Source organism: Manihot esculenta, chromosome 18 (genome assembly GCF_001659605.2).
Source record: "Manihot esculenta cultivar AM560-2 chromosome 18, M.esculenta_v8, whole genome shotgun sequence".
NCBI classification, from domain to species: domain Eukaryota; kingdom Viridiplantae; phylum Streptophyta; class Magnoliopsida; order Malpighiales; family Euphorbiaceae; genus Manihot; species Manihot esculenta.
In genome coordinates this window covers 32,024,751-32,049,551 of record NC_035178.2, presented here as the reverse complement: position 1 = coordinate 32,049,551, position 24,801 = coordinate 32,024,751, and the positions used below count along the sequence as shown (strand labels likewise).

General features: G+C 38.4%; 1 protein-coding gene across 7 annotated transcripts in view; it reads left to right on the top strand.

The window, feature by feature from the left end:
- The window catches only part of LOC110606503 (probable cyclic nucleotide-gated ion channel 20, chloroplastic), a 72,928-nt gene that overhangs the window by 38,517 nt on the left and 9,610 nt on the right, over positions 1-24,801 (top strand). For all 7 annotated transcript variants that reach the window (XM_021745344.2, XM_021745345.2, XM_043953235.1 and 4 more), the window contains one exon: positions 12,422-12,499. In XM_021745344.2, the coding sequence (XP_021601036.1) occupies positions 12,422-12,499 (78 nt within the window). The remainder of the gene's footprint in view (positions 1-12,421; positions 12,500-24,801) is intronic.

Sequence of the window (24,801 nt, the reverse complement as noted above, 5' to 3'; positions counted from 1 at the left end):
TGGACCAGTCTTAACTCACCCCAAAAGCTAGCTCAAGGGGGAGGGGTCCATGTAGCCCATATAAGGGGCACATTACCCCTTTCCACAACCGATGTGGGATTCAACACCCCTCCTCACGCCCAGAATTTTACTAGTGCATGGCATATTTATAGGAGGCCCAACATCGGATGAGGAGGCTCGGATACCATGTTAAGTTTGGGCTAGGCCTAACTTACCCCAAAAGCTAGTTCAAAGGGGAGGAGTGTCTATGGCTCATATAAGGGGCACATTTTCCCTTTCCATAATCGATGTGGGATTCAACAACAAGAAAGAAAAGTTCCTTCTTTAGAGAGAAAAAAGGAACAAGGGCTTGGCGTAAACCCAAATGAACAGAAAGAATATAATAGGTTTAACGGCAATGGAACCAAATGATATTGTTGTAATTAGATTAATGACGTGGCCAGAATGGAACTGAGCTGCGATTGACTAGAACCTACAAGAGGAAATGTGAGGCGGCGGTGGGTGCCATGGTTTTAAATAACGTAACGGTCGTTATTTATAGGTTTTCGAGCCTACTGTGGCCGTTAAGGCCTGTAAATAACGGCAGGAAAATTTTGTTGCCGTAACAGCCGTTATGGCCGTTACGCAAAGGTAATGGCCGTTATCGGCCGTGATGTAACGGCCATAACGGTCGCTACTTTCTTTACCAGTAGTCGAGCACCAGCCTTTGTATGCATTATTGAAGGGGAAAAAAACTGATTTCTCTACTTCTTCTCTTTGGCCTTTTGTCTTTCTTTACTCTTTACTACTTTGTGTCTTCGCCACAACCAGCAAGCCAAGTAGTCCTCCATTCAACACTCTCTCCCCTTCTCCAGAGTCTAGACTCCAACTCTAGGCTCCAGCGTTCTTCCATGCTTCTTCCATACTTATTTCCAGTTTCCATTTCAACTTTTCAAGCCAAAAACTGCTATATTTCTCTTAAACTTTTTGATAGCAGCTTATATACTTAAATTTCTACTCAAAAACCTACTCTAAAGGATCATTCTGGTAGTATTACTTGAGGTAAGTAACTATATATAATGTTTAAAATTTATGTATTTTATGTTTATTTGATATATTTGCACTTATTATTAAGTTGTATAACTTAATTTTTATTATATCTTTCAATATATTTTAATTTCATGAACTTTACAAATTTTTCCAAAAAATTTGCGCCGCGACAAGCTGTTACCGTTACGTTATGATCGTTACAGGCCCGTTTCCGTTACATGCGGCCGCGACCGCGACTGCAACCGTGATTGCGACCGCGATTTGAAACCATGGTGGGTGCCCACGGCAGTCACTCTGACGCTCAAGTCAGTGTTTAGAAGAATAGAGAGAATGTGATGAATTACTTGGAGTTTGAGTAATATTAAAGATAGCATACTTTTGCTTCTAAGATCGTTTTCCTTTTATACTGTGAAAAGATGGAAATAAATATAGTATTTTCTGAAAATTTGGAGATAATGTGGCCGGTTGCTCGATAACGGACATCTCCAACTAATTAGGTGAGTAATTATGTGATTTCTGACAAAATGGGAATATGCCTGACAACGGTAATTTTGTGTCAATAGTCGGCCTATCTAGGGAGGGCGAGTATTGACGATAGTCAGGTGTTAAAGTGTTCGGTCTCCTTTTCCTGTGGTGGGATCGCGTTTCCCACTTGTCTGATCCTTGCCACTGAATTACTGAAACCTGTTATGTGGTAACAATTCATAGCTTACTTTTGGGCGGATGTTATGTAACATCACTTATGGTTCTAGATTTGAATCTATTTTCTAATAAATCAATTAGGATCTATAGGGTGAATCTTAAATATACCTGAATCTTATGATTCTTGATTTGAATTTTACGATTCTCGATTCAATTCTATATTCTAGCGATTCAAATATATAGAGTATATGAAGTATGACTAAATTAAAAAAATACGATAGTGAAAAAGGTGAATCAATATAAGTCGACCGTATTTTCACCAATCAAATTAATTTTTTATATTTTTTTTATAAAAAGTTTGTTAGATCATATATTTTCAAAATTTAAGATCTTATTCATTTTTACTATAAAAAGGTGTATATAAAACCTTTTCTTAGCTTTTTTTCTTCCATCAACTATTCTTTTCCCTCTTCCTCTTCTGTCTTTTTCTCTTAACTAATTATAATTGATACAGTGTAGCTAATTAACACTAATATATACACTTGTGAGAAAGAAAGTGTACTAGAGAAATTTTCTGTTGTATGCTTTATTAAAGTGAAAATTCAATTCTAACTAGGAAGATTTACAATAAAGGCAACAAATAATTTATACAATCAAATCTCTCTATAATTAAGGCTAAAATCTCTATAATTCAATTTTTTGTTGTATCCTTTCCTTCATTCATGGGACGCTTTACAGCAACTTTGTCTTCTTAGACATGTTCTTTGGTGTTTTGGTTGCGTTGAATTTGGATCAAGTCTAACTTACTTCAAAAAACTAGCTCAAGGAGGAGTATCTAAGACTCTTGTAAAGAGCACATTACCCCTATTCTAAACTGATGTGGGATTCAATACACCGGCTCACGCTCAAAACTTCACTGGGACATGAAATATTTAAGGAAGGCCCGACATCAGTGGAGAGACTCTGATACCATGTTAAATTTGGATCAGGCCTAACTCACTCCAAAGCTAAATCAATGAGGAAGAGTGCCTAATACCCTTATAAAGGGCACATTACTCCTATCCTGAACCGATGTGTGATTCAACAGGTTGTAACTATATCCTGATTGGACCCACCATAGTCATCTGTTTCGACTCTAGCACCGGTGTTAGCTGTTTTGGAAGGATCAAAGTTTCTTTGCATCATCTTGGCTTTCAAAGTGATATTTTTAGCCTTAGATAAGGTTCTCAGTATTTGAAATCCATTTAATCCATCCAAGTACCTTGCAACTTGCTGCCTTATTCATGGAGATTGTTCCTCTCAATGAACCTTAGAAATTTTGTTGTATAGTCATGCACTGTTCGTTCTCCTCATTGGCATCTTTGATATTGCTAAAAAAGAATTTGCTCATAATCCGGGAGCAAAAACTCTTGTTGTAGCATGTGTTTCATTCGGTACTATGTTCAAAGCGGTTCTTTCCTTTTACTTTCCCTCTTAGATTGCAATCTCTTGTTGCCTAATGCAAATCTTGCTAATTAGAAAGATTCAGCTACTAAATGAACAAATCCTTTGGATTTGAAACCTGTTAAATTTGGGCCAGGCCTAACTCACCCCAAAAGCTAGCTCAAGGGGGAGGAGTGCCTATGGCCCATATAAGGGGCACATTACCCCTTTTCATAACCGATGTGGGATTCAACACACCCTCCTCACGCCCATAATTTTATTGGTGCGTGACATATTTATGGGAGGCTCAACATCGGATGGGGAGGCTCTGATACCATGTTAAATTTGGGCTAGACCTAACTCACTCCAAAAGCTAGCTCAAGGGGGAGAAGTGCGTATGGCCCATATAAAGGGCACATTACCCCTTTCCACAACCGATGTGGGATTCAACAAAACCGATGATGAAAAGAAGAAGAAGAAAGCAGAAGCTTTGAGAGAAAATATTTGATTATTCCCCTCAAGCCAATTGGGGTATATATACTACTTGCAAGAGTACATACTAGGTAAGAAAATAAATTAATTTCCTAATTAAAGCCTAATCATATCCCTAATTATCACTATAAATCTTGGCTATTTATAGAAAGAATCTCAACATTCTCCCTCAAGCTGGAGCGTACATATCATATGCTCCAAGCTTGTTAAAAATATACTCGATTCGTGAACCTCGAAGAGATTTTGTGAAAACAATAGCTAGTTGATTATTTGAGTTGACAAAGCTAGTAGAAATGTATCCCGACTCAATCTTTTGCCTAATAAAAGGGCAATCCACCTCTATATGCTTCGTCCTCTTGTGAAAAACTGGATTTGATGCAATATGGAGAGCAGCTTGATTATCACATATCAGCTTCATTTGGCCAGTATCGTTGTATTTCAATTCCTGAAGGAGTTGCTTCAACCAAATGAGTTTGTATGTTGCTAAAGCCATAGCTCGATATTCTGCTTTTGCACTTGATCTTTCAACCACATCCTGTTTTTTACTTTTCCAGAGTATAAGATTCCCTCTAATCATAATACAATATCCTGAAGTAGATCGTCTATCTGAAAGGGAATCTATCCAATCTACATCAGAATAGCCAACAATTTGTGAGTGACCTTTGTCCTCATAGAGTAGTCCCTGTCCTGAAGCTTCTTTGATATATCTAAGAATGCAAATGACTGCATTCCAGTGACTACTGTATGGGGTTTGAAGAAATTGACTAACCACACTTACAGCAAAAGAAATATATGGTCGAGTGATAGTGAGATAATTGAGCTTGCCAACTAATCTTCTGTATCTAGCAGGATCTTTAGGTGGCTCCCCCTGTTCAGGAACCAGTTTGACATTTGGATCCATGGGAGTGTCCACATGTCTATAGCCTAACATGTCTATTTCTTCCAAAATGTCCAAAACATATTTTCATTGAGAAATTGCAATACCTGTTTTAGACTGTGCCACTTCAATCCCCAAGAAGTACTTCAATTTTCCCAGGTCTTTACTTTGAAAATGACTAAACAAATGTTGCTTAAGCTGAGAGATTCTATCATGATCATTTCCTGTAATGACAATATCATCAATATAAAGCACAAGTAGATGTATCTATCGCTGTTATGATGGAAAAATACGGAATAATCAGAATTACTTCGAGACATTCCAAACTGTTGAATTACAGTGTTGAATCGTCCAAACCATACTTTTGGAGACTGTTTTAGACTATACAAGGAGCGTCGAAGACGACATACTAAGTCTGACTCCCTCTGAGTAACAAACCCTAAAGGTTGCTCCATATAGACTTCTTCGGCGAGTTCACCATGAAGAAAGGCATTTTTAATGTCCAGTTGATGAAGGGTTCAGTGATTAATTGCAGCCAGTGAGACAAGGAGGCGAACATAAGCTATTTTGGCTACTGGAGAGAGAGTACCACTGTAATCAAGGCAAAAAATCTGTGTGTAACCTTTAGTTACAAGGCGAGCTTTAAGGCGATCAATTTTGCCATCAGGTTCCACTTTAACTGTGTAAACTCATCGACAATCAATAGTAGACTTTCTAGGTGGTAATGAGACCAGTTTCTAAGTTCTATTATCATCTCCTCAACCATTGCATTACACCAACCAGGATGATCCAATGCTTCTCTAACTGTCTTGGGTATAGAAACAGCAGACATGGTGGAAACAAAAGTATAATAGAAAGGAGACAAACGATGGTAACTCACAAAATTATAAATGGGGTGAGGATTTCGAGAAGAGCGAATACCTTTTCGGAGAGCAAGAGGAGGAGCTGTTGCTACTGAAGGCATGACCGAAATAAGTGATGATGGAACTGGAGGTGAGTCATTAGAAGTAACTGCATCAGGGAGAGAAGTATTACTGTTAGTAGCAGATGGGTGAGGCCGATGTGTGTAGACTTGAAGAGTTGGTGTAGGAGTGGGAGATGGACTGACGTGAGGCCAAGGAGAGATAAGAGTTGCAAGTATAGGCAAAACTCTACGAATAAAGGTTTTGTGCGTTGGAATAGAAGAAAAGTAAGGGGAGGTTTCAAAAATGTGATATCTGCAGAGACAAAATATCTATTAGTAGTGAGATCATAGCATTTATAATTATTTTGAAACCGAGAATAGTCGAGAAAGACACATTTAACTGATTTGGGGTAGAGTTTGTCTTTACCAGGAGTATGATCATGAACAAAACATATACATCCAAAAACTCGCAGAGACAACTGGTTAGAGGTCTAGTTAGGAAAGAGAACCGAATGAGGACTCTAATGTTGTAAAATAGAGGAAGGTGAAACAAGACTAGAGAAAAGACTGTGATTGCAGTAGATATGATCAAAAGTTCCAAAGTCTAGGATCCATGGACCAACAGGTGAAGACTTAGTTAGACAAGCAAAGGAATTACCGAAGTGAGCAATGCTGGAAGATGGAGGATGTTGCTTAGCTGTTTGGAACTGCAAATATTCTTTATAGTCTTCTCCAGTTAAAGTGATTGAATCTAGTTCCTAAGATTTATTGGTAGGTTGAGGAAGCAAGCCTTCTTCATTAGATTGGGCAAGATGAGGTGCTGACTTGCCAGTATTATCGGGTTGATTGGGCCGTGGTGGTCGGCCATGTAATGCCCAACATGCATCTCGTGTGTGACCTTTCTTATCACAATAGGAGTAATGAAACTTCTTCCCTTTACCTTTGTGATTTCCTCCTTATCCTTGATTCCCTTTCTGCACAGTCAAAACTGAGGATTCCATATTTGTAGCATCACTCTTGCTAAGGAAAATACGTAAGAGCTTAGCTGACATATCTTCTAAAGTTGGAATAACTGAATCAGTCAAAATTTCATCTTTCACAGAGCAAAGGTCAGATCGCAATCCAATTCATGCCAAAATCATAAAGAATTTATCACGTTCTTCTTGCGCATCAACATCATTAATAAAAGGCATAAGAGAATTAAATTCATCTTTCAGAGTTTCTACTTGACCCAAGTAACTAGCCATATTCTGATGATTCTGTTGTAAGTGAACCATATCTGACACAACCTTATCTGACACAACCTTATTTGACGATGACTCGTCCTGATATTGCGTATTCAGTGAGTGTGGTAAGTCAGTTTATGTCTTCTTCTACTGTTGCCCAGTGGGATGCTTTGGGACAGATTCTTTGTTACCTTAAAGGAGCCCAGGGCGAGGCCTATTCTATGATAACCATGGACACTCAAATATTGAATGCTTTTCTGATACTGATTGGGCAGGCTCGAAAGTTGATAGGAGATCAACTACTGGGTATTGTATTTTTGTGGAAGGTAACTTGGTCTCATGGAAAAGTAAGAGCAAAATGTAGTCTCCCGTTCTAGTGCTGAATCTGAATATCGAGCCATGGCACAAGCCGTTTGTGAAATCTTGTGGGTACGTCAACTGTTGGAAGAAGTTGAGTCCACAAATTCGGTGCCTGCTAAGTTGTGGTGTGATAATCAAGCAGCTATCCACATTGCCTCCAATTCAGTATTTCACGAGAGGACTAAACACATCGAGATTGATTGTCATTTTGTTCGTGAAAAGGTCCAACAAAAGATAATATCAACAGGACATATCTGAACTAGAGAACAATTAGGAGATATTTTCACTAAAGCTCTAAATGGGACTCGAGTTGATTATATATGTAACAAGTTGGGCATGATTAACATTTATGATTCAACTTGAGGGGGAGTGTTATAAGTTATAGAAAGTAAATATGTTAATATAGGAAGTAAATATTGATAGATGGGTCAGTTGCTTAATCTTAGGGATTGTATAATCATAGGCTTGATTTTCCTTCCTGTTTAGATACTGTCTCTCATATATAAATAGGTTGTAATCTCTATTGTGAGATAATAACAACAAAATGTTATATTTCTACAAAACCCATACTAGAGTCCTCATCAAATGCTCCAGTATGGTCAACATTACATGCCTCAAGCTCGGTTCAAACATAACTCATACTTAAAAACTTTTACATAAAAGGATCATGATACAAGGATTTCAAGGAAGAACCTGGGAAAAACACAATTCTAATCCACAAATTAATACATGTCCACAGCTATACTATTACAACAGGCTATACCGGCAACTCAGCCGACTTTCCGAGCTAACTCTGATCCTGCAAGCCTGGGATTAGGGAAAAGGGGTTAAACTACAAAAGCCTAGTGAGCAGAACATAAAAAAGCAGTTCAATAAAACATATGATCGTATGAATGCGTCGCAACACAAATAATTCACATCATGATAGACTTGTCACCAGTAACCCTCTACAGATTTCAATAGTGCCCGGCCCACGATGGGTGCTCCTCAGGACTTCCTCTTAAACATAACATAACATGTCCATAGTGCCAAGAGCATAGAATGGGCAGTCCTGATCTTTCCATATCCGTCATAGCATGGGCTAGTGGGTCATCCAACGTCCATCCACAACAACAATAATTTATACAATGCATCATATTCGTCAACTCTAATGCAAAACAACCTAATCGTATATACATGGCATTCGTGATGCATGAACATGCTTAAAAAGTTTTATTTCTTTAAAATAATAGATCAGTTCAGTTCTACTCACCTCTGGCTGACGCACGCCGAACATTGAAGCAGTTATCTCAATGCAAGCCTCTATGGTCTGCCAAGTCCGATTCTGCACAGACGGACTTAAATGAGGGACCAAATATAAGTTTTACAATACTTAAAACAACCCCTAAGAAATCCCTAAAAACACACAAGAACACATGTAGGAAACGAGCTGGAAAAGGCTGGGTAGGAGACTTTCGGAGGCAGGTTCATTAGCCGAAGGTCCTTTCACAGATCCGAAGGTCCTTTCACAGATCCGAAGGTCAATCGTTCGGGAGTAGATTTGGCAGTCTAAAACCTGCCTCCACAGGCAAGTTTGGCGGCTGAATCTTGTTTCGGTGGCCGAACTTGGATTCTCCAGTAAGGCAGAACCCGATTCTGCCCTATGCTCACAGCCAAGAAACAAACCCAAACGTACATGTAACAGCCTAAAGACTACCATACACACTTAACACGCATAAGGAACCTCAAAACTTGTTCTAAACTCAACATGCATCAACAAAATCCTAAGAGAAAATCATCCATCATCAAGACTAATTCAAACTTTAAAACTTTAGAATAATCAATCATGCATGCCCTAACGACTTGTAATACTGGTTTAAAACCTTCAGAAAACATAAAAAAAGTAAGGATTGAGCTTACCTCTTAAAGAATACGGAAAACACAACCACCAAAACTTGGAGATTTAAGAGATTTAAAGTAATTTCAGTAAAAACTCAAAATCTTCAAGCTTGAAATCCAAACTCAAATCTCCAAAGGTTCAAGCTTGAAATCCAAACTCAAATCTTCAAAGACAAAGTAAAAACTCATGAATTCTCTAAGAGATTTAAAGTAATTTCAGTAAAAACATCTGGGAAAGGGCATGGACTTATCTTTGCACAAAAATGGAGAAAGAACTCACATTTTCAGGCCAAAGGCCTTTTATAGGTAGCTGGAAGAGCCACCTTCGGCGGCCGAACCTTAAGACTCCTCTAAAACCTTTTTTTTTTAACACGATTCCAAAAACTTCAAATTCATTTTATGAAAATCCTATTTTACCCTTCTAAACATTTCAGTTTCGAGATTCCAAATTCCGATGGAGATTCCATCGAAAAGTTGGAATTTTGACGCCGGAGTTTAGCTGGGTATTACACTTAGAACCTGAGAGTATTCTGCTTCTCAGACATGTCGAGAGAGATTCTGGAACAATAAGGGACTGAATAGGGACCTGAATCTGCCACAAAAAAAGGAGAATTTGTACCTATGAACAGTAAATCCGATGCTTCTATTCACAAGGGGCATGTGAAGATGGGCTGGGCAGGTGACCGAACCTACTGGGGTGGAGTCGCCGGTGTTGGGCGATGCTAGAGGAAGAGTCGCTAGCGTGAAACGGTTGCCAAAGGACGGTTCACGCACCGGCGCATGTACCAAAGATAGATTGCTTTGAGCGACGCATGGAAGGCATGTGAGATCGGTTCTAGCGGCGGTGCTTCACCAGGAAGTCGATCAGAAGCTAGCGAGGAGGATGGGCTTGGTGGTGAGATCAAATTGATTTCCATAAAGTCTCCAAAGCAAGGTGGCAAATCTGCCACTTATAGGTAAAACAAGTTTCTAGGCTCTGATACCATGAAAACAATGATGAAAAGAAGAAAGCAAAAGTTTTGAGAGAAAATACTTGATTATTTCTTTCAAGCCAATTGGGGTATATATATTACTTATAAAATTACATACTAGGTAAAAAAAATAAATTAATTCCCTAATTATAGCCTAATAATATCCCTAATTATCACTATAAATCTAGGTTATTTACGGAAAGAATCTCAACAGAATTCTAATTAGGTTTGATTATAGAGATTTTATTCACTGCCATATTGTAAGTATTCTTAATTAGGTTGATTTTTTGTATACAAATTAGGGGTGAGCATTCGGTCGGTTCAGTTCAAAACCGAACCAAACCGAATAAACCGAAAACTGAAATTTTAGTATTTATAAAAACCGAACCGAACTGATTTTGGTCAGAAATCGAATCGAACCGAACCGGTCTGATTCGGTTTGATTCGGTTCGGTTTGATCGATTTTGATTTTTAATAAATTTTTTATTTTTTACACTTTATTTTTAATATTTTAAAATTTAATTAAAATATTTTAATCTTAATATAATTTAATTTCTCTATATTATTGAAAATAATATATTATTATCACTAATCGGTTCAGTTCGATTTTTTCGATTTTTTTATGATCAAAACCGAACCGAACCGAATCGAAATAACCGAAATTTTTTAAATTAAAAATCGAACCGAACCGAATAAAAAATCGAACCGAATTTTGAAATTAATTCGATTCGGTCAGTTTTTTCGGTTTTAACCGAATATTGCTCACCCCAAATATAAATACCTAAAACTTGTAAAGCTCAATACAATGGAAATTTACACAGAAAATTCTTCGCCTCTCCTGCAAAGTAGAGGCTCTACCCTTCAATCGATGAGCCAAGATCTTTACTTTTATTTTTTAGGCTGTTTCCATGTAGTCAAATAACCTTTATGCATCAGCAATCCAATCTAGAAATTTCTCAATGTTAAAACTCCCATTGAAGTCGTAAATATCGACTTCAAGGCAAAAATCATATCCATGAACCTCCTCTTCCATATTTTCCTTGGTATTGGTACCTAGGAAAATCATATGGTTCAAAGTCCTCTTCCTTCGAATACTCCTCATAGGCGTAGTTCCTATGTGCAGGAATTCATCAGTCAACTGGTCACCACGAGCTGCACCATCCCTTGGCCATCTATTGTCCGCACGATTAATGTTTCCTTCAATTCCTTGAGCATCAAAATCGCAATCTCTTTGATACGTCATTCTATACGCTCGAATCTGAGATCCATTCTTTACTCAAGACGTTGCTCCAATCATTGCAACGTGTTGTATCGAACTGAATCGATTTTGGGCAGAAGCCGATTTAAATCGAACCGGTCTGATATGGTTCGGCTCGATCGGTCAGGCTTTTTAATGTGCTTTTTATTTTTTGCACCTTATTTTTAGTATTTAAAATTTAATTGAAGTACCTGTTCGGTTTTACTAATTTTTTGCTGATCAAAACTGAATCAAACCAAAATAATCGAAATTTTTCAAAATAAAAATCGAACCTAAATAAAATACATGAGAAAGACAACTCCTACTAATTGACAACTCACACAAACACGTGAGAAAGAAAGAGTATGAGAGAAATTCTCTGCTGTATGCTTTATTAAAGTGAACATTCAATATATAAGATAATAAGCTATTTATAGAGTTTTAGTTTAGGATAGTGATAGAACTTTATAATTTAGAAAGACAACTCCTACTAAAATATGAATAAACTAATCCTAACTGATGTAGGATTTACAAAATAGATTTCTAAATAAAATAAAACCTTAAAATTAATATAGAAATAGTAGAAAAATTTAAATATAAATTCAAAATAATTTAGGAATCCCAAATAATATAGAAGTAGAAAAAGAAAGAATTTTAGTCAAAATAGAAGACAAATTTCATATTAAAATATGAGATAGTTGCTCTCAATTCTCCATATTAATAGTTGTCTAAGTTATGACAATTTTATATTTATAATATTCTAATATGCTATCTTTTTTACTATTTAATTATTTAATTAAATTTAAATGAGGGTTTCAGTATATGTATAATAATAACTACCGGCTATATTAAATTTAAATTTACGTGTAATTGATTTTTGGATGTCTTATCGAATCTTGCGAATTCATGAAATGAAGATTTCAATTCTCTGATTTGACAACTATGATTCCATACATAGATTTTGTGACCTATATAAATACCCATTCACTCAAAGTATAATACACACAATTTTCCTCCATTCTTAGTCTGATTTTACAATTCTAATTATGTTTATATGTATTTCTCATTTGTTATCTTCAAAGGCAATAAGTGGATATGCCCACCAAGGAAATTTTAGAAATTTTTTTTTCTTTTTAAAGGGGGTGGGGAGAAGAGGCTCCTCTTGTTCCCCTCCCTCCACCTTTGCAGATGCCATAATATCATCTTGAGAGCAAAATTTATAAATCAACACTCAGACTTTATCTTCTACTAATGATGCAATTGCTGTGTAATTGCTATTATTTTTTAGTTAAATTTGTTGTTCATTTTAGTGTCATTATTAGCTCTCCTTTGATTTTTCAAAGCAGCTATTTGTTTCATGACTTTGCCTGCTATTGCTTCCAGGAGGCTAGAAATGTCACTGAGACGACGTGACATTGAGCAATGGATGAGCCATCGGCGCTTGCCACAAGAACTAAGAAGGTACGCCAATTTTTTTGTCTATAGATTCCTTACAACCATATGAAAAGAGTTGTCTTTTTTTTTTTCTTCTAATTACAGTGAACTATTTACATAAAATGTTAAAACAATCCTATACAAGTCCTTGGAAATAGGTTTTCTGCTAAAAAATATTAGGTTGCTATTTGGCTCTCTCATTGTTGAGCTAGTAATGCAGTATGAGAAGATAAGGATCCTAATATAATTTAGGAATTTTATTTATTGTAGAATTAGGATATTTAGAGTTATTATTTTTAACCTTTGTTGTTATTCTTTTCTAGTTTATGTTATTCGTTGTTAGATTGATTTATGATTTCTATTCCTAGTTTGATTAGGTATGTAAGCTCCATAAATAGGGCTAATTTTCTATTATTTTGATGGCTTTGGGGTATATGATAATTATAAGAAATGATAGAATTGATAATGTGTTTTGTTTTTTCTAAGGATTCTTTAATCATGAGTTGAACCCACCATGCCCTGAACACTGCCTTCACATATGCTTCTTACATTCTTGAAACTGTTATAGTGTGAACATAATTAGAATAGATTGAAAAATCATAGGGCTAATTGATACTAATTAATAGTTGGAGGACTTTTAGGAGAACAATTTGTTACATTAATAAGGCCTTGTAATCTACATAGAAACACTATTGTTCGATAGATAATACATCAATTATTTCCTACAAATCTAGTTTATTACATGGTATTAGAGCCTTCAATTTTGATGTTTTGTGTTCTGTACTGTTCACGGGTTTTATTCACGCACACTGTTCATTGGTACTGTTCATGATGTCTGGAAGTCGTGTCTGGTTTTTTGTTGCCTCTGCCTTGCGATTCTAGCCCTGTGTGTTGTTTTGTTTTTGATACCTCTTTCTTGATGGTGCTTTGAAGTGTTTAATATTGTGGGATTTGTGACATTGTTGGATTGGCTCTCGTTCAATTTTGATTTTCACGTGTTGTTACAACTCTTTAGTTTTGCTTTTTGGTGCGGAGTTGTGTTTGGTTTTTGTAGAAAGATAATATTTGTGGTGTATCACAATAGAGATTACAACCTATTTATACATGAGAGACGATATCTAAACAGGAAGAAAAATCAAGCCTATGATTATGCAATCTCTAAGATTAAGTAACTAACCCATCTATCAATATTTACTTCCTATATTAACATATTTACTTACTATAACCTATAACATTCCCCCTCAAGTTGGAGCATAAATGTTAATCATGCCCAACTTGTTACATATATAATCAACTCGAGTTCCATTTAGAGCTTTAGTAAAGATATCTCCTAATTGTTCTCCAGTTCGGATATGTCCTGTCGATATTACCTTTTGTTGGACCTTTTCACGAACAAAATGACAATCAATCTCGATGTGTTTAGTCCTCTTGTGAAATACTGGATTGGAGGCAATGTGGATAGCTGCTTGATTATCACACCACAACTTAGCAGACACCGAATTTGTGAATCCAACTTCTTCTAATAGTTGACGTACCCACAAGACTTCACAAACTGCTTGTGCCATGGCCCGATATTCAGATTCAGCACTAGAACGGGAGACCACATTTTGCTTCTTGCTTTTCCATGAGACCAAGTTACCTCCCACAAAAACACAATACCCAGTAGTTGACCTTCTATCAACCTTCGAGCCTGCCCAATCAGCATCAGAAAAGCATTCAATATTTGAGTGCCCATGGTTGCCATAGAATAGCCCTCGCCCTGGGGCCCCTTTAAGATAACAAAGAATCTGTCCCAAAGCATCCCACTGAGCAACAGTAGGAGATGACATAAACTAACTTACCACACTCACTGAATATGCAATATCAGGACGAGTCACCGTCAAATAATTCAGCTTGCCAACTAATCTTCTATACCTTTCAGGATCTGCAAATGGCTCACTGTCTTCTGTGGTAAGTTGAAGGTTAGGGGTCATTGGGGTACTACAAGGCTTAGCACCCAATTTTCCTGTTTCTACTAACAAATCAAGAACATATTTTCTTTGAGACAAGAAGATGCCTTTCTTACACAGCATAACTTCGATTCCCAAGAAATATTTCAATGAACCCAAATCCTTTGTATGAAACTGTGTTTTAAGAAATTCTTTTAGGGATGTGATGCCAGCAATATCACTTCCTGTGATAACGATATCATCCACATATACTACAAGCAGAATTACTCCACTATCAGAATTTCTATAAAACACCGAGTGATCACACTTACTCATTTTCATTCCAAACTGTTGGACCACCTCACTAAACCTGCCAAACCATGCCCGAGGACTCTGTTTCAAGCCATAAAGGGATTTTCGAAGTTTATAAACTTTGCCTGACTCCCCCTAAGCAACAAAACCAGGTGGTTGTTCAATATAAACCTTCTCCTGAAGATCACCATGAAGAAAAGCATTTTTAATATCTAGTTGATGCAAAGGCCAATCATGTGTGGCTGCCAAGGAAATAAATAATCGAACAGATGCGAGCTTGGCAACTGGGGAAAATGTATCAGAATAGTCAACTCCATAAGTTTGTGCATAACTTTTGGCCACTAAACGGGTCTTGAGGCGAGCAACAGATCCATCAGGATTTACTTTTACTGCAAACACCCATTTGCACCCAATAGCCCGCTTTCCTGGGGGTAAGGACATCAACTCCCAAGTACCATTAGTGTCAAGGGCCATCATTTCCTCTTCCATTGCAGCACGCCAGCCAGGATGGGACAAAGCCTCAATAACGGTTTTGGAAACTGAAATAGAATCTAAAGCAGTGGCAAAAGAACGAGAAGAAGAGGATAATTGATCATAAGAGACACAAGCTGAAATAGGATAAGTGCAAGTACGTTTACCTTTGCGAAGAGCAATGGGCAAATCCAAATCAGATAGTGAAGGATCAGTGGGAGCAGGATCTGTCGACGAAGAAGCGGGTAGCGGAGCGGAGTCAGAGTCCTCTAAGCTTCTGGAATACACATGAAAGATGGGAGGGCGACCAGGCACATGAGCGAAAGGTGTAGGAGTAGTCTGAGGAGACAGAGAGCGAACAGTGTATAACAAAAGGTCATCTTCCTCACCTTGGGTGTTATAAATAGAGGATGGTGGAAAAAATGGAGTGGACTCAAAGAATATTACATCTGTAGACACAAGATACCGATTCAGATCAGGAGAAAAACAACGATACCCTTTTTGACGTCGAGAGTAGCCAAGGAAGACACATTTGAGTGATTTGGGATCCAATTTAGTAACCTGTGGATGAACATCACGAACAAAACAAGTACACCCAAAGATACGTGGCTCAATAGGAAACAAAGATTTAGTGGGAAATAAAATATTATAAGGGATATCACCATGAAGGATGGAGGAAGGCATGCGATTAATCAAAAAACAAGCAGTGGATACAGCATCAGCCCAAAAACATTTAGGTACTTTCATTTGGAATAAGAGGACTCTGGCCACTTCAAGAAGATGTCGATTTTTTCTTTCGGCAACTCCATTTTGTGAAGTAGTGTCAACACAAGAGGACTGATGAAGAATTCCTTTTTGTAACAAATAAGATTGAAATTCCCCAGAAAGATACTCTTTAGCATTATCACTTTGCAATATACGAATGGGAACATTGAATTGGCTTTGGATTTCAGCATAAAACGCACAAAAGATAGAAAATAATTCTGAACGACTCTTCATTAAAAATAACCAAGTAGTACGAGAGAAGTCATCAACAAAAGTAACAAAGTACTTAAAGCCAGATTTAGACACAGTAGGACAAGGAACCCAAACATCTGAATGTACTAACTCAAAGGGGGACGAAGCCCGTTTATTGACTCGAGATACTGAAGGCAAACGATGATGTTTGGCAAATTGACAAGACTCACAATCTAAAATAGACAAAGAATGAAACTGTGGATATAACGTCTTCAAAGCTGAGAGAGAAGGATGCCCCAAATGACAATGAACATCAAAAGGTGTTAAACGCGTGGAACATGCAAGTGATCTAGGTAGTTGCTGATCCAAGACGTAGAGACCCTCTGACTCACGCCCTCTACCAATAATCTGCTTCGTCGAAAGATCCTGAAAAATACAGTGATCAGGAAAGAATGAGACACAATAATTCAATGCACGAGTGAGTTTACTAACAGAAAGCAAATTAAATGCGAATTTAGGGAGACATATTACAGAGGATACAGAAAGAGAAGGGGTTAAGTTGACATGACCAGAACCCATGATAAAAGATTTAGTACCATCAGCAAGAGTAACATAAGAAGTCGATGCATGAGACTCAAGATTGGACAAACCCATCTAGGAGCCTCTTATTCTCTCACTGCCGGCACCAGGAGAACGGACTGCCGCCGGCCGATCGACCAGCTCCGACGCCGGAAAAGCCTGTGCGTGAGGCTCACGCGCCACCCCTTCCTGGCGCGTGACCCGTCGCTTCCTGGTGCGTGATCCATCGTCTGTCACTGTTTCGCCGCTCCGATCACTCCGGCGACGATTCCGACCATCTGTCCGGCCCTCCCGTGCTGTTACCCGGTCTTTTGCTGAATTAATTGGGCTTTCTTGTGTGTACAACCTTGGGTACCTCCTATTCTTTCACTGTTCATAAATCTTTACTATGGCAGAAGGTAAAAGGGTCTCGATTACTAACTCTGATAATCCTTCCTTGCAAATTAGTCCCATAAAACTTGATGGAACCAATTATCTTGCTTGGTCAAGGTCTTGTTTGTTGTTTATCAAGGCTAGAGGACTGCAGGGTTATGTCACTGGTAATAAAAAGCAACTTGATGAGAGTGATCCAGATTTCTCTCAATGGGACTCGGATAATTGTCTTGTTATGACATGGTTACTGAACTCTATGCAACCTCATATCTCTAAGTCCTATTTGTTAATTGATACTGCTGCAAAAATATGGAAAGTTTTGTCCTTAACTTATTCCAAGATTGGGAATGATGCCCAAATTTATGATATTCGAAATAAGATTCATGGTACTAAGCAAGGAGAAATGACTATCTCTCAATTTTATTCTGAGTTATGTGGCTTATGGCAGGAGCTTGATTACTATCAAGACTTCCAGGCAGACTGCACTGGAGATGCAGTCAAATTTCGAAGAATGATTGAAAAGGAGCGGGTCTATGATTTTCTTGCAAGGTTGAATAACAAATATGATCCAATTCGGGTCCAAGTGTTGGGAAGAAATCCTTTTCCTTCTCTAGAAGAGGCCCATGCCCATATTCAACAAGAGGAAAGTCGTCGACATGCTATGCTCCATACTGCACCAGTTGAAAAGGCTTGGTTGACTACTAGTTTGAGCACACCACAGCCTCCTACTTCTGAGAAAGATCACTTACACTTTGACTATTGTGGGAAACCGAGGCATACCAAAGAGACTTATTGGAAGTTACATGGTCGTCCCACTAGAGGTCGTGGAGGAAAACGAGGTACCTCTAGAAATCAAGCTAAGTTAGCAGAAACTGTGGAGGAGCTCTTTAAGGAGACAACAACGACTGAGTTTCTTTCCCCTAATGAACTTCAGAGTCTCAAGCGCCTCTTGTCTCATATTGACACCTCTTCATCCTCTGGTGCAACATCTAACTTTGTAAAGTCAGGTAATGCTTCCTCTTTTAATAATGTTCCATGGATTATCGATTCTGGTTCGAATAGACATATGACACGCTCTTATAAAGGCTTTCTCAATTATTCTCCTTCTCTAACCAAAGATAGTGTCAGAATTGCTGATGGCTCTTTTACTCCCATATCCGGAACAGGTTCTGTTATTTGCACATCCAACATTAAATTATCATCTGTCCTTCATGTTCCCCACTTTCCTGTCAACCTTTTATCTGTCAGTGCTATCACCAATGCTCTTAACTGTAAAATTGAATTCTTTCCTGATCATTGTGTTATTCAGGATCTTCGCACAGGGAAGATGATTGGCAATGGTAGGCTGCATGATGGCTTATGCATGATGGCTTATACATGTTGGAGGGTGATCCGGCTTCTTCGATATCTGAAGCCTGTTTTGGAGAAAATAAGGATGTCAATCGGGAAATAATACACTGGCACCGGCGGTTAGGGCATCCATCATTTTTTGTCTTAGAAAAACTTTATCCTCATTTGTTTGCTAAAACCCAGTTTGGCTCTTTATTTTGTGATGCTTGTGAGTATGCTAAACACACTAGAACATCCTATCCTTTGAGTCATAATAAAAGTCAAATTCCTTTTGCAACTATTCATTCTGATGTTTGGGGACCTACTCAAACGGTCTCCTTATCTGGTAATCGATGGTTTGTCACCTTTATTGATTGTTGCATTCGAATGACTTGGGTCTATTTGATTAAAGCTAAAAGTGATGTCTTTTCTTGTTTTCAATCCTTTCATAAGATGGTTTGTACTCAATTTGATACTAAGGTGAAAATTTTGAGAACTGACAATGGAAGAGAATACATGGATAGTAGCTTTTCTGCTTATTTGGAGAGTAATGGGATATGTAGAAGGATAATATTTATTGTATATCACAATAGAGATTACAACCTATTTATACATGAGAGACGGTAACTAAACAGGAAGGAAAATCAAGCCTATGATTATACAATCCCTAAGATTAAGCAACTGACCCATCTATCAATATTTACTTCCTATATTAACATATTTACTTTCTATAACTTATAACACTCCCCCTTAAGTTGGATCATAAATGTTAATCATGCTCAACTTGTTACATATATAATCAACTCGAGTCCCATTTAGAGCTTTAGTGAAAATATCTCCTAATTGTTCTCCAGTTCGGATATGTCCTGTTGATATTATCTTTTGTTGGACCTTTTCACGAACAAAATGACAATCAATCTCGATGTGTTTAGTCCTCTCGTGAAATACTGGATTGGAGGCAATGTGGATAGCTGCTTGATTATCACACCACAACTTAGCAGGCACCGAATTTGTGAACCCAACTTCTTCCAACAGTTGACGTACCCACAAGATTTCACAAACGGCTTGTGCCATAGCTCGATATTCAGATTCAGCACTAGAACGGGAGACCACATTTTGCTTCTTACTTTTCCATGAGACCAAGTTACCTCCCACAAAAACACAATACCCAGTAATTGACCTCCTATCAACTTTTGAGCCTGCCCAATCAGCATCAGAAAAGCATTCAATATTTGAGTGCCCATGGTTACCATAGAATAGGCCTCTCCCTGGGGCACCTTTAAGGTAACAAAGAATCTGTCCCAGAGCATCCCACTGGGCAACAGTAGAAGAAGACATAAACTGACTTACCACACTCACTGAATATGCAATATCAGGACGAGTCACCGTCAAATAATTCAGCTTGCCAACTAATCTTCTATACCTTCCAGGATCTGCAAATGGCTCACTGTCTTCTGTGGTAAGTTGAAGGTTAGGGGTCATTGAGGCACTACAAGGCTTAGCACCCAATTTTCCTGTTTCTGCCAACAAATCAAGAACATATTTTCTTTGAGACAAGAAGATGCCTTTCTTACACCGCATAACTTCGATTCCTAAGAAATATTTCAAGGAACCCAAATCCTTTGTATGAAACTGTATTTTAAGAAATTCTTTTAAGGATGTGATGCCAACAATGTCACTTCCTGTGATAACGATATCATCCACATATACTACAAGCAGAATTACTCCACTATCAGAATTTCTATAAAACACTGAGTGATCACACTTACTCATCTTCATTCCAAACTGTTGGACCACCTCACTAAACCTGCCAAACCATGCCCGAGGACTCTGTTTCAAGCCATAAAGCGATTTTCGAAGTCTACAAACTTTACCTGACTCCCCCTGAGCAACAAAACCAGGTGGTTGCTCAATATAAACCTCCTCCTGAAGATCACCATGAAGAAAAGCATTTTTAATATCCAGTTGATGCAAAGGCCAATCATGAGTAACCGCCAAGGAAATAAACAATCGGACAGATGCGAGCTTGGCAACTGGGGAGAATGTATCAGAATAGTCAACTCCATAAGTTTGTGCATAACCTTTGGCCACTAAACGGGCCTTGAGGCGAGCAATAGATCCATCAGGATTTACTTTCACTGCAAACACCCATTTGCACCCAATAGCCCGCTTTCCTGGGGGCAAGGACATCAACTCCCAAGTACCATTAGTGTCAAGGGCCATCATTTCCTCTTCCATTGCAGCACGCCAACCAGGATGGGACAAAGTCTCAATAACAGTTTTGGGAATTGAAATAGAATCTAAAGCAGTGACAAAACAACGAGAAGAGGATAATTGATCATAAGAGACACAAGATGAAATAGGATAAGTGCAAGTACGTTTACCTTTACGAAGAGCAATGGGCAAATCCAAATCAGACAATGAAGGATCAGTAGGAGCAGGATCGGTCGACGAGGAAGCGGGTAGCGGAACGGAGTCAGAGTCCTCTAAGCGTCTGGAATACACATGAAAGATGGGAGGGCGACCTGGCACATGAGCGAAAGGTGTAGGAGTAGTCTGAGGAGACGAAGAGCGAACAGTGTATAACAAGAGGTCATCTTCCTCCTCCTGGGTGTTATAAACAGATGATGGCGGAAAAAACGGAGTGGACTCAAAGAATGTTACATCCGCAGACACAAGATACCGATTCAGATCAGGAGAAAAACAACGATACCCTTTTTGACGTCGAGAGTAGCCAAGGAAGACACATTTGAGTGATTTGGGATCCAATTTAGTAACCTGTGGACGAACATCACGAACAAAACAAGTACAACCAAAGAGACGTGGCTCAATAGGAAACAAAGATTTAGTGGGAAATAAAATGTTATAAGGGATATCACCACGAAGGATGGAGGAAGGCATGCGATTGATCAAAAAACAAGCAGTGGATACAGCATCAGCCCAAAAACATTTAGGTACCTTCATTTGGAATAAGAGGGCTCTGGCTACTTCAAGAAGATGTCGATTTTTTCTTTCAGCAACTCCATTTTGTGAAGGAGTGGCAACACAAAAGGACTGATGAAGAATCCCTTTTTGTAACAAATAAGATTGAAATTCCCCTGAGAGATACGCTTTAGCATTATCACTTTGCAATATACGGATGGAAGTATTGAATTGGGTTTGGATTTCAGCATAAAATGCACAAAAAATAGAAAATAATTCTGAACGACTCTTCATTAAAAATAACCAAGTAGTACGAGAGAAATCATCAACAAAGGTAACAAAATACTTAAAGCCAAACTTAGACACAACAGGATAAGGACCCCAAACATCTGAATGGACTAACTCAAAGGGAGACGAAGCCCGTTTATTGACTCGAGACAGAATAGGTAAACGATGATGTTTGGCAAATTGACAAGACTCACAATCTAGAATAGACAAAGAATGAAACTGTGGATATAACTTCTTCAAAACCGAGAGAGAAGGATGCCCTAAACGACAATGAACATCAAAAGGTGTTAAACGCGTGGAGCATACCAGAGATCGAGGAGATCGAGGTAGTTGCTGATCCAAGATGTAAAGACCCTCTGACTCACTTCCTCTACCAATAATCTGCTTCGTCGAAAGATCTTGAAAAACACAGTGATCAGGAAAGAATGAGACACAACAATTCAATGCACGAGTGAGTTTACTAACGGAAAGCAAATTAAATGCGAACTTAGGGAGACATAACACAGAGGATACAGAAAGAGAAGGGGTTAAGTTGACATGACCAGAACCCATGACAGACGATTTAGTGCCATAAGCAAGAGTAACATAAGAAGGCGATGTATGAGACTCAAGATTGGACAAAAAGGTAGAATTACCTGACATATGATCGGTAGCACCAGAATCAATAACCCATTTGGAGGATGAAGACACAAGACATGCAGTAGAGTTACTTGACTCGGCAATTGCAGTGATAGAGGAGGAATTAGAAGATTTTATAGATGCCTGGTATTGGATGAATTGTGCATACTCATCTGCAGATATCAAAATTCCCTGATCGGAAGATCCATTCAATTTGTGTTCCGTGATTTTAGTCATTATAGGAATCACATCAGTTACAGTGGTGGTTTTAACTTCAGCCATAAGGACAACCAACCCAAAAACGATAGCAACAAAAGAAACACAGAATCAGAAAACAGTACCCGGCATGAACAGTACCGATGAACAGTACCCGTGAACAGTGCCGGTGAACAGTACCAAATAAAACACCTCCACCCAACACCCGAACGGCAAACAAACCTCAAATCTGACAAGGAGTCGGTGTGGTGACTCCAGTGATGGTGAGATCCAAATGTTACCCTTTATGGATAACCTAAATGAACGGAGCCCTAAGTCTTCAAAAAAAATTTTAAAACTTTACGAGAAAGAAAAGAGAAAAAAATGTCTATGAGAAAGGCTCTGATACCATGTAGAAGGATAATATTTATTGTATATCACAATAGAGATTACAACCTATTTATACATGAGAGACGGTAACTAAACAGGAAGGAAAATCAAGCCTATGATTATACAATCCCTAAGATTAAGCAACTGACCCATCTATCAATATTTACTTCCTATATTAACATATTTACTTTCTATAACTGATAACAGGATAATACACCAGACTAGTTGTCCTTATACTAGTGCTCAAAATGGCGTTGCTAAGAGGAAAAATAGACATCTATTGGAGGTAGCTCGATCTCTTATGTTCACCATGAATCTACCCAAAACATATTGGGGAGATGCAATTCTTGCATCTGCTTATCTTATCAATAGAATGCCTCTCAAGACCCTTGACTTTATGAGTCCTTTGGCGGTTCTACAAGGGAAGAATTCATACGCTGCTCCACCAAAAGTATTTGGATGTGTTTGTTTTGTCCATACTAGGACGGCAGGAAAATTGGATCCCAAGGCCCTTAAATGTGTGTTTGTTGGGTATTCTCCAACACAGAAGGGATACAAGTGTTATCATCCTCCCTCTAGGAAATACTTCGTTAGTATGGATGTTACCTTCCGAGAAACTGAACCCTACTTCAGTACCACCCACTCACCTCTTCAGGGGGAGAATAATGAGCAAGAAGAGGTGATCCCGAATTCTGTGATTCTAAATGATATGGTTCAACTAGAAAGTTTGAGTTCTAGTAGACAGGGGGAGATGTCCAATCAGGGAGAGAGAACTGTTCGTTTGGACAAGCCAGATTTGAGAAGGTATTCAAGGAGAGATAAGGCAGAAGAAGCCATTATGCAGTCTACTCAGAGTCAAGAATCTTCTCCTGGTGAGTTACCCACAACTCTTTTTTCTGGTGAGTTACCCACAACTCTTGAATGTTGCAATGACTTAGATAAACCTATTGCACAAAGAAAAGGGGTCAGATCTTGCACTAAACACCCTATTTCTAACTTTGTTTCTTATGAATCTTTATCTCCTTCCTATGGAGCCTTTGCCTTGTCTATTTCCTCTAAGTCTATTCCATATGATTGGAAGAAAGCTCTTGCAGATCCTAAATGGAAGAAAGCAATGATTGAAAAGATAAAAGCATTGGCTAAAAATGAGACTTGGGAGCTTGTCACTCTCCCTCCTGAGAAGAAACTCGTTGGCTATAAATGGGTGTTCACAGTGAAACACAAAGCTGATGGCACAATTGAACGGTTTAAGGCCAGATTGGTTGCTAAAGGATTCGCCCAAACCTATGGATTGGATTACCAAGAGACATTTGCCCCAGTTGCAAAAATGAACTTGATCAGAGCTTTGTTATCTTGCGCAGCCAACTTAGACTGGGACTTGCAACAGTTTGATGTGAAGAATGCTTTCCTCCATGGAGATTTAGAGGAAGAAGTGTTCATGGAAATTCCTCCTGGGTTCGCTGATGAGAAGACACAAGGAAAGGTGTGCAGGTTAAAAAAGGCTTTGTATGGGCTATAACAATCTCCCAGAGCTTGGTTTGACAGGTTTAGCAAAGCCATGATGTCCTTTGGTTACCAACAAAGCAATGCTGATCACACTCTGTTTATCAAACATCAGAAGGGTAAGATCATCCTTCTTATTGTGTATGTTGATGATATAGTGGTGACAGGTGATGACAAAGAGGAAATGGCTCAACTAAAGAGGTTGTTGGCCCAGGAATTTGAAATCAAAGATTTGGGAAAACTGCAATATTTTCTAGGTATCGAGGTGGCTAGATCAGAAGAAGGAATTTTCATCTCCCAAAGAAAGTACATTCTGGATCTTTTGGAAGAAACTGGTATGATGGGGTGTAAACCAGCAGAATCTCCCATTGAAAGTAATCACAAGCTGAAAGCAGGTACTGGTGAGTCCGTGGATATTGAAAGATATCAGAGATTTGTAGGAAGGTTGATTTATCTCTCACACAC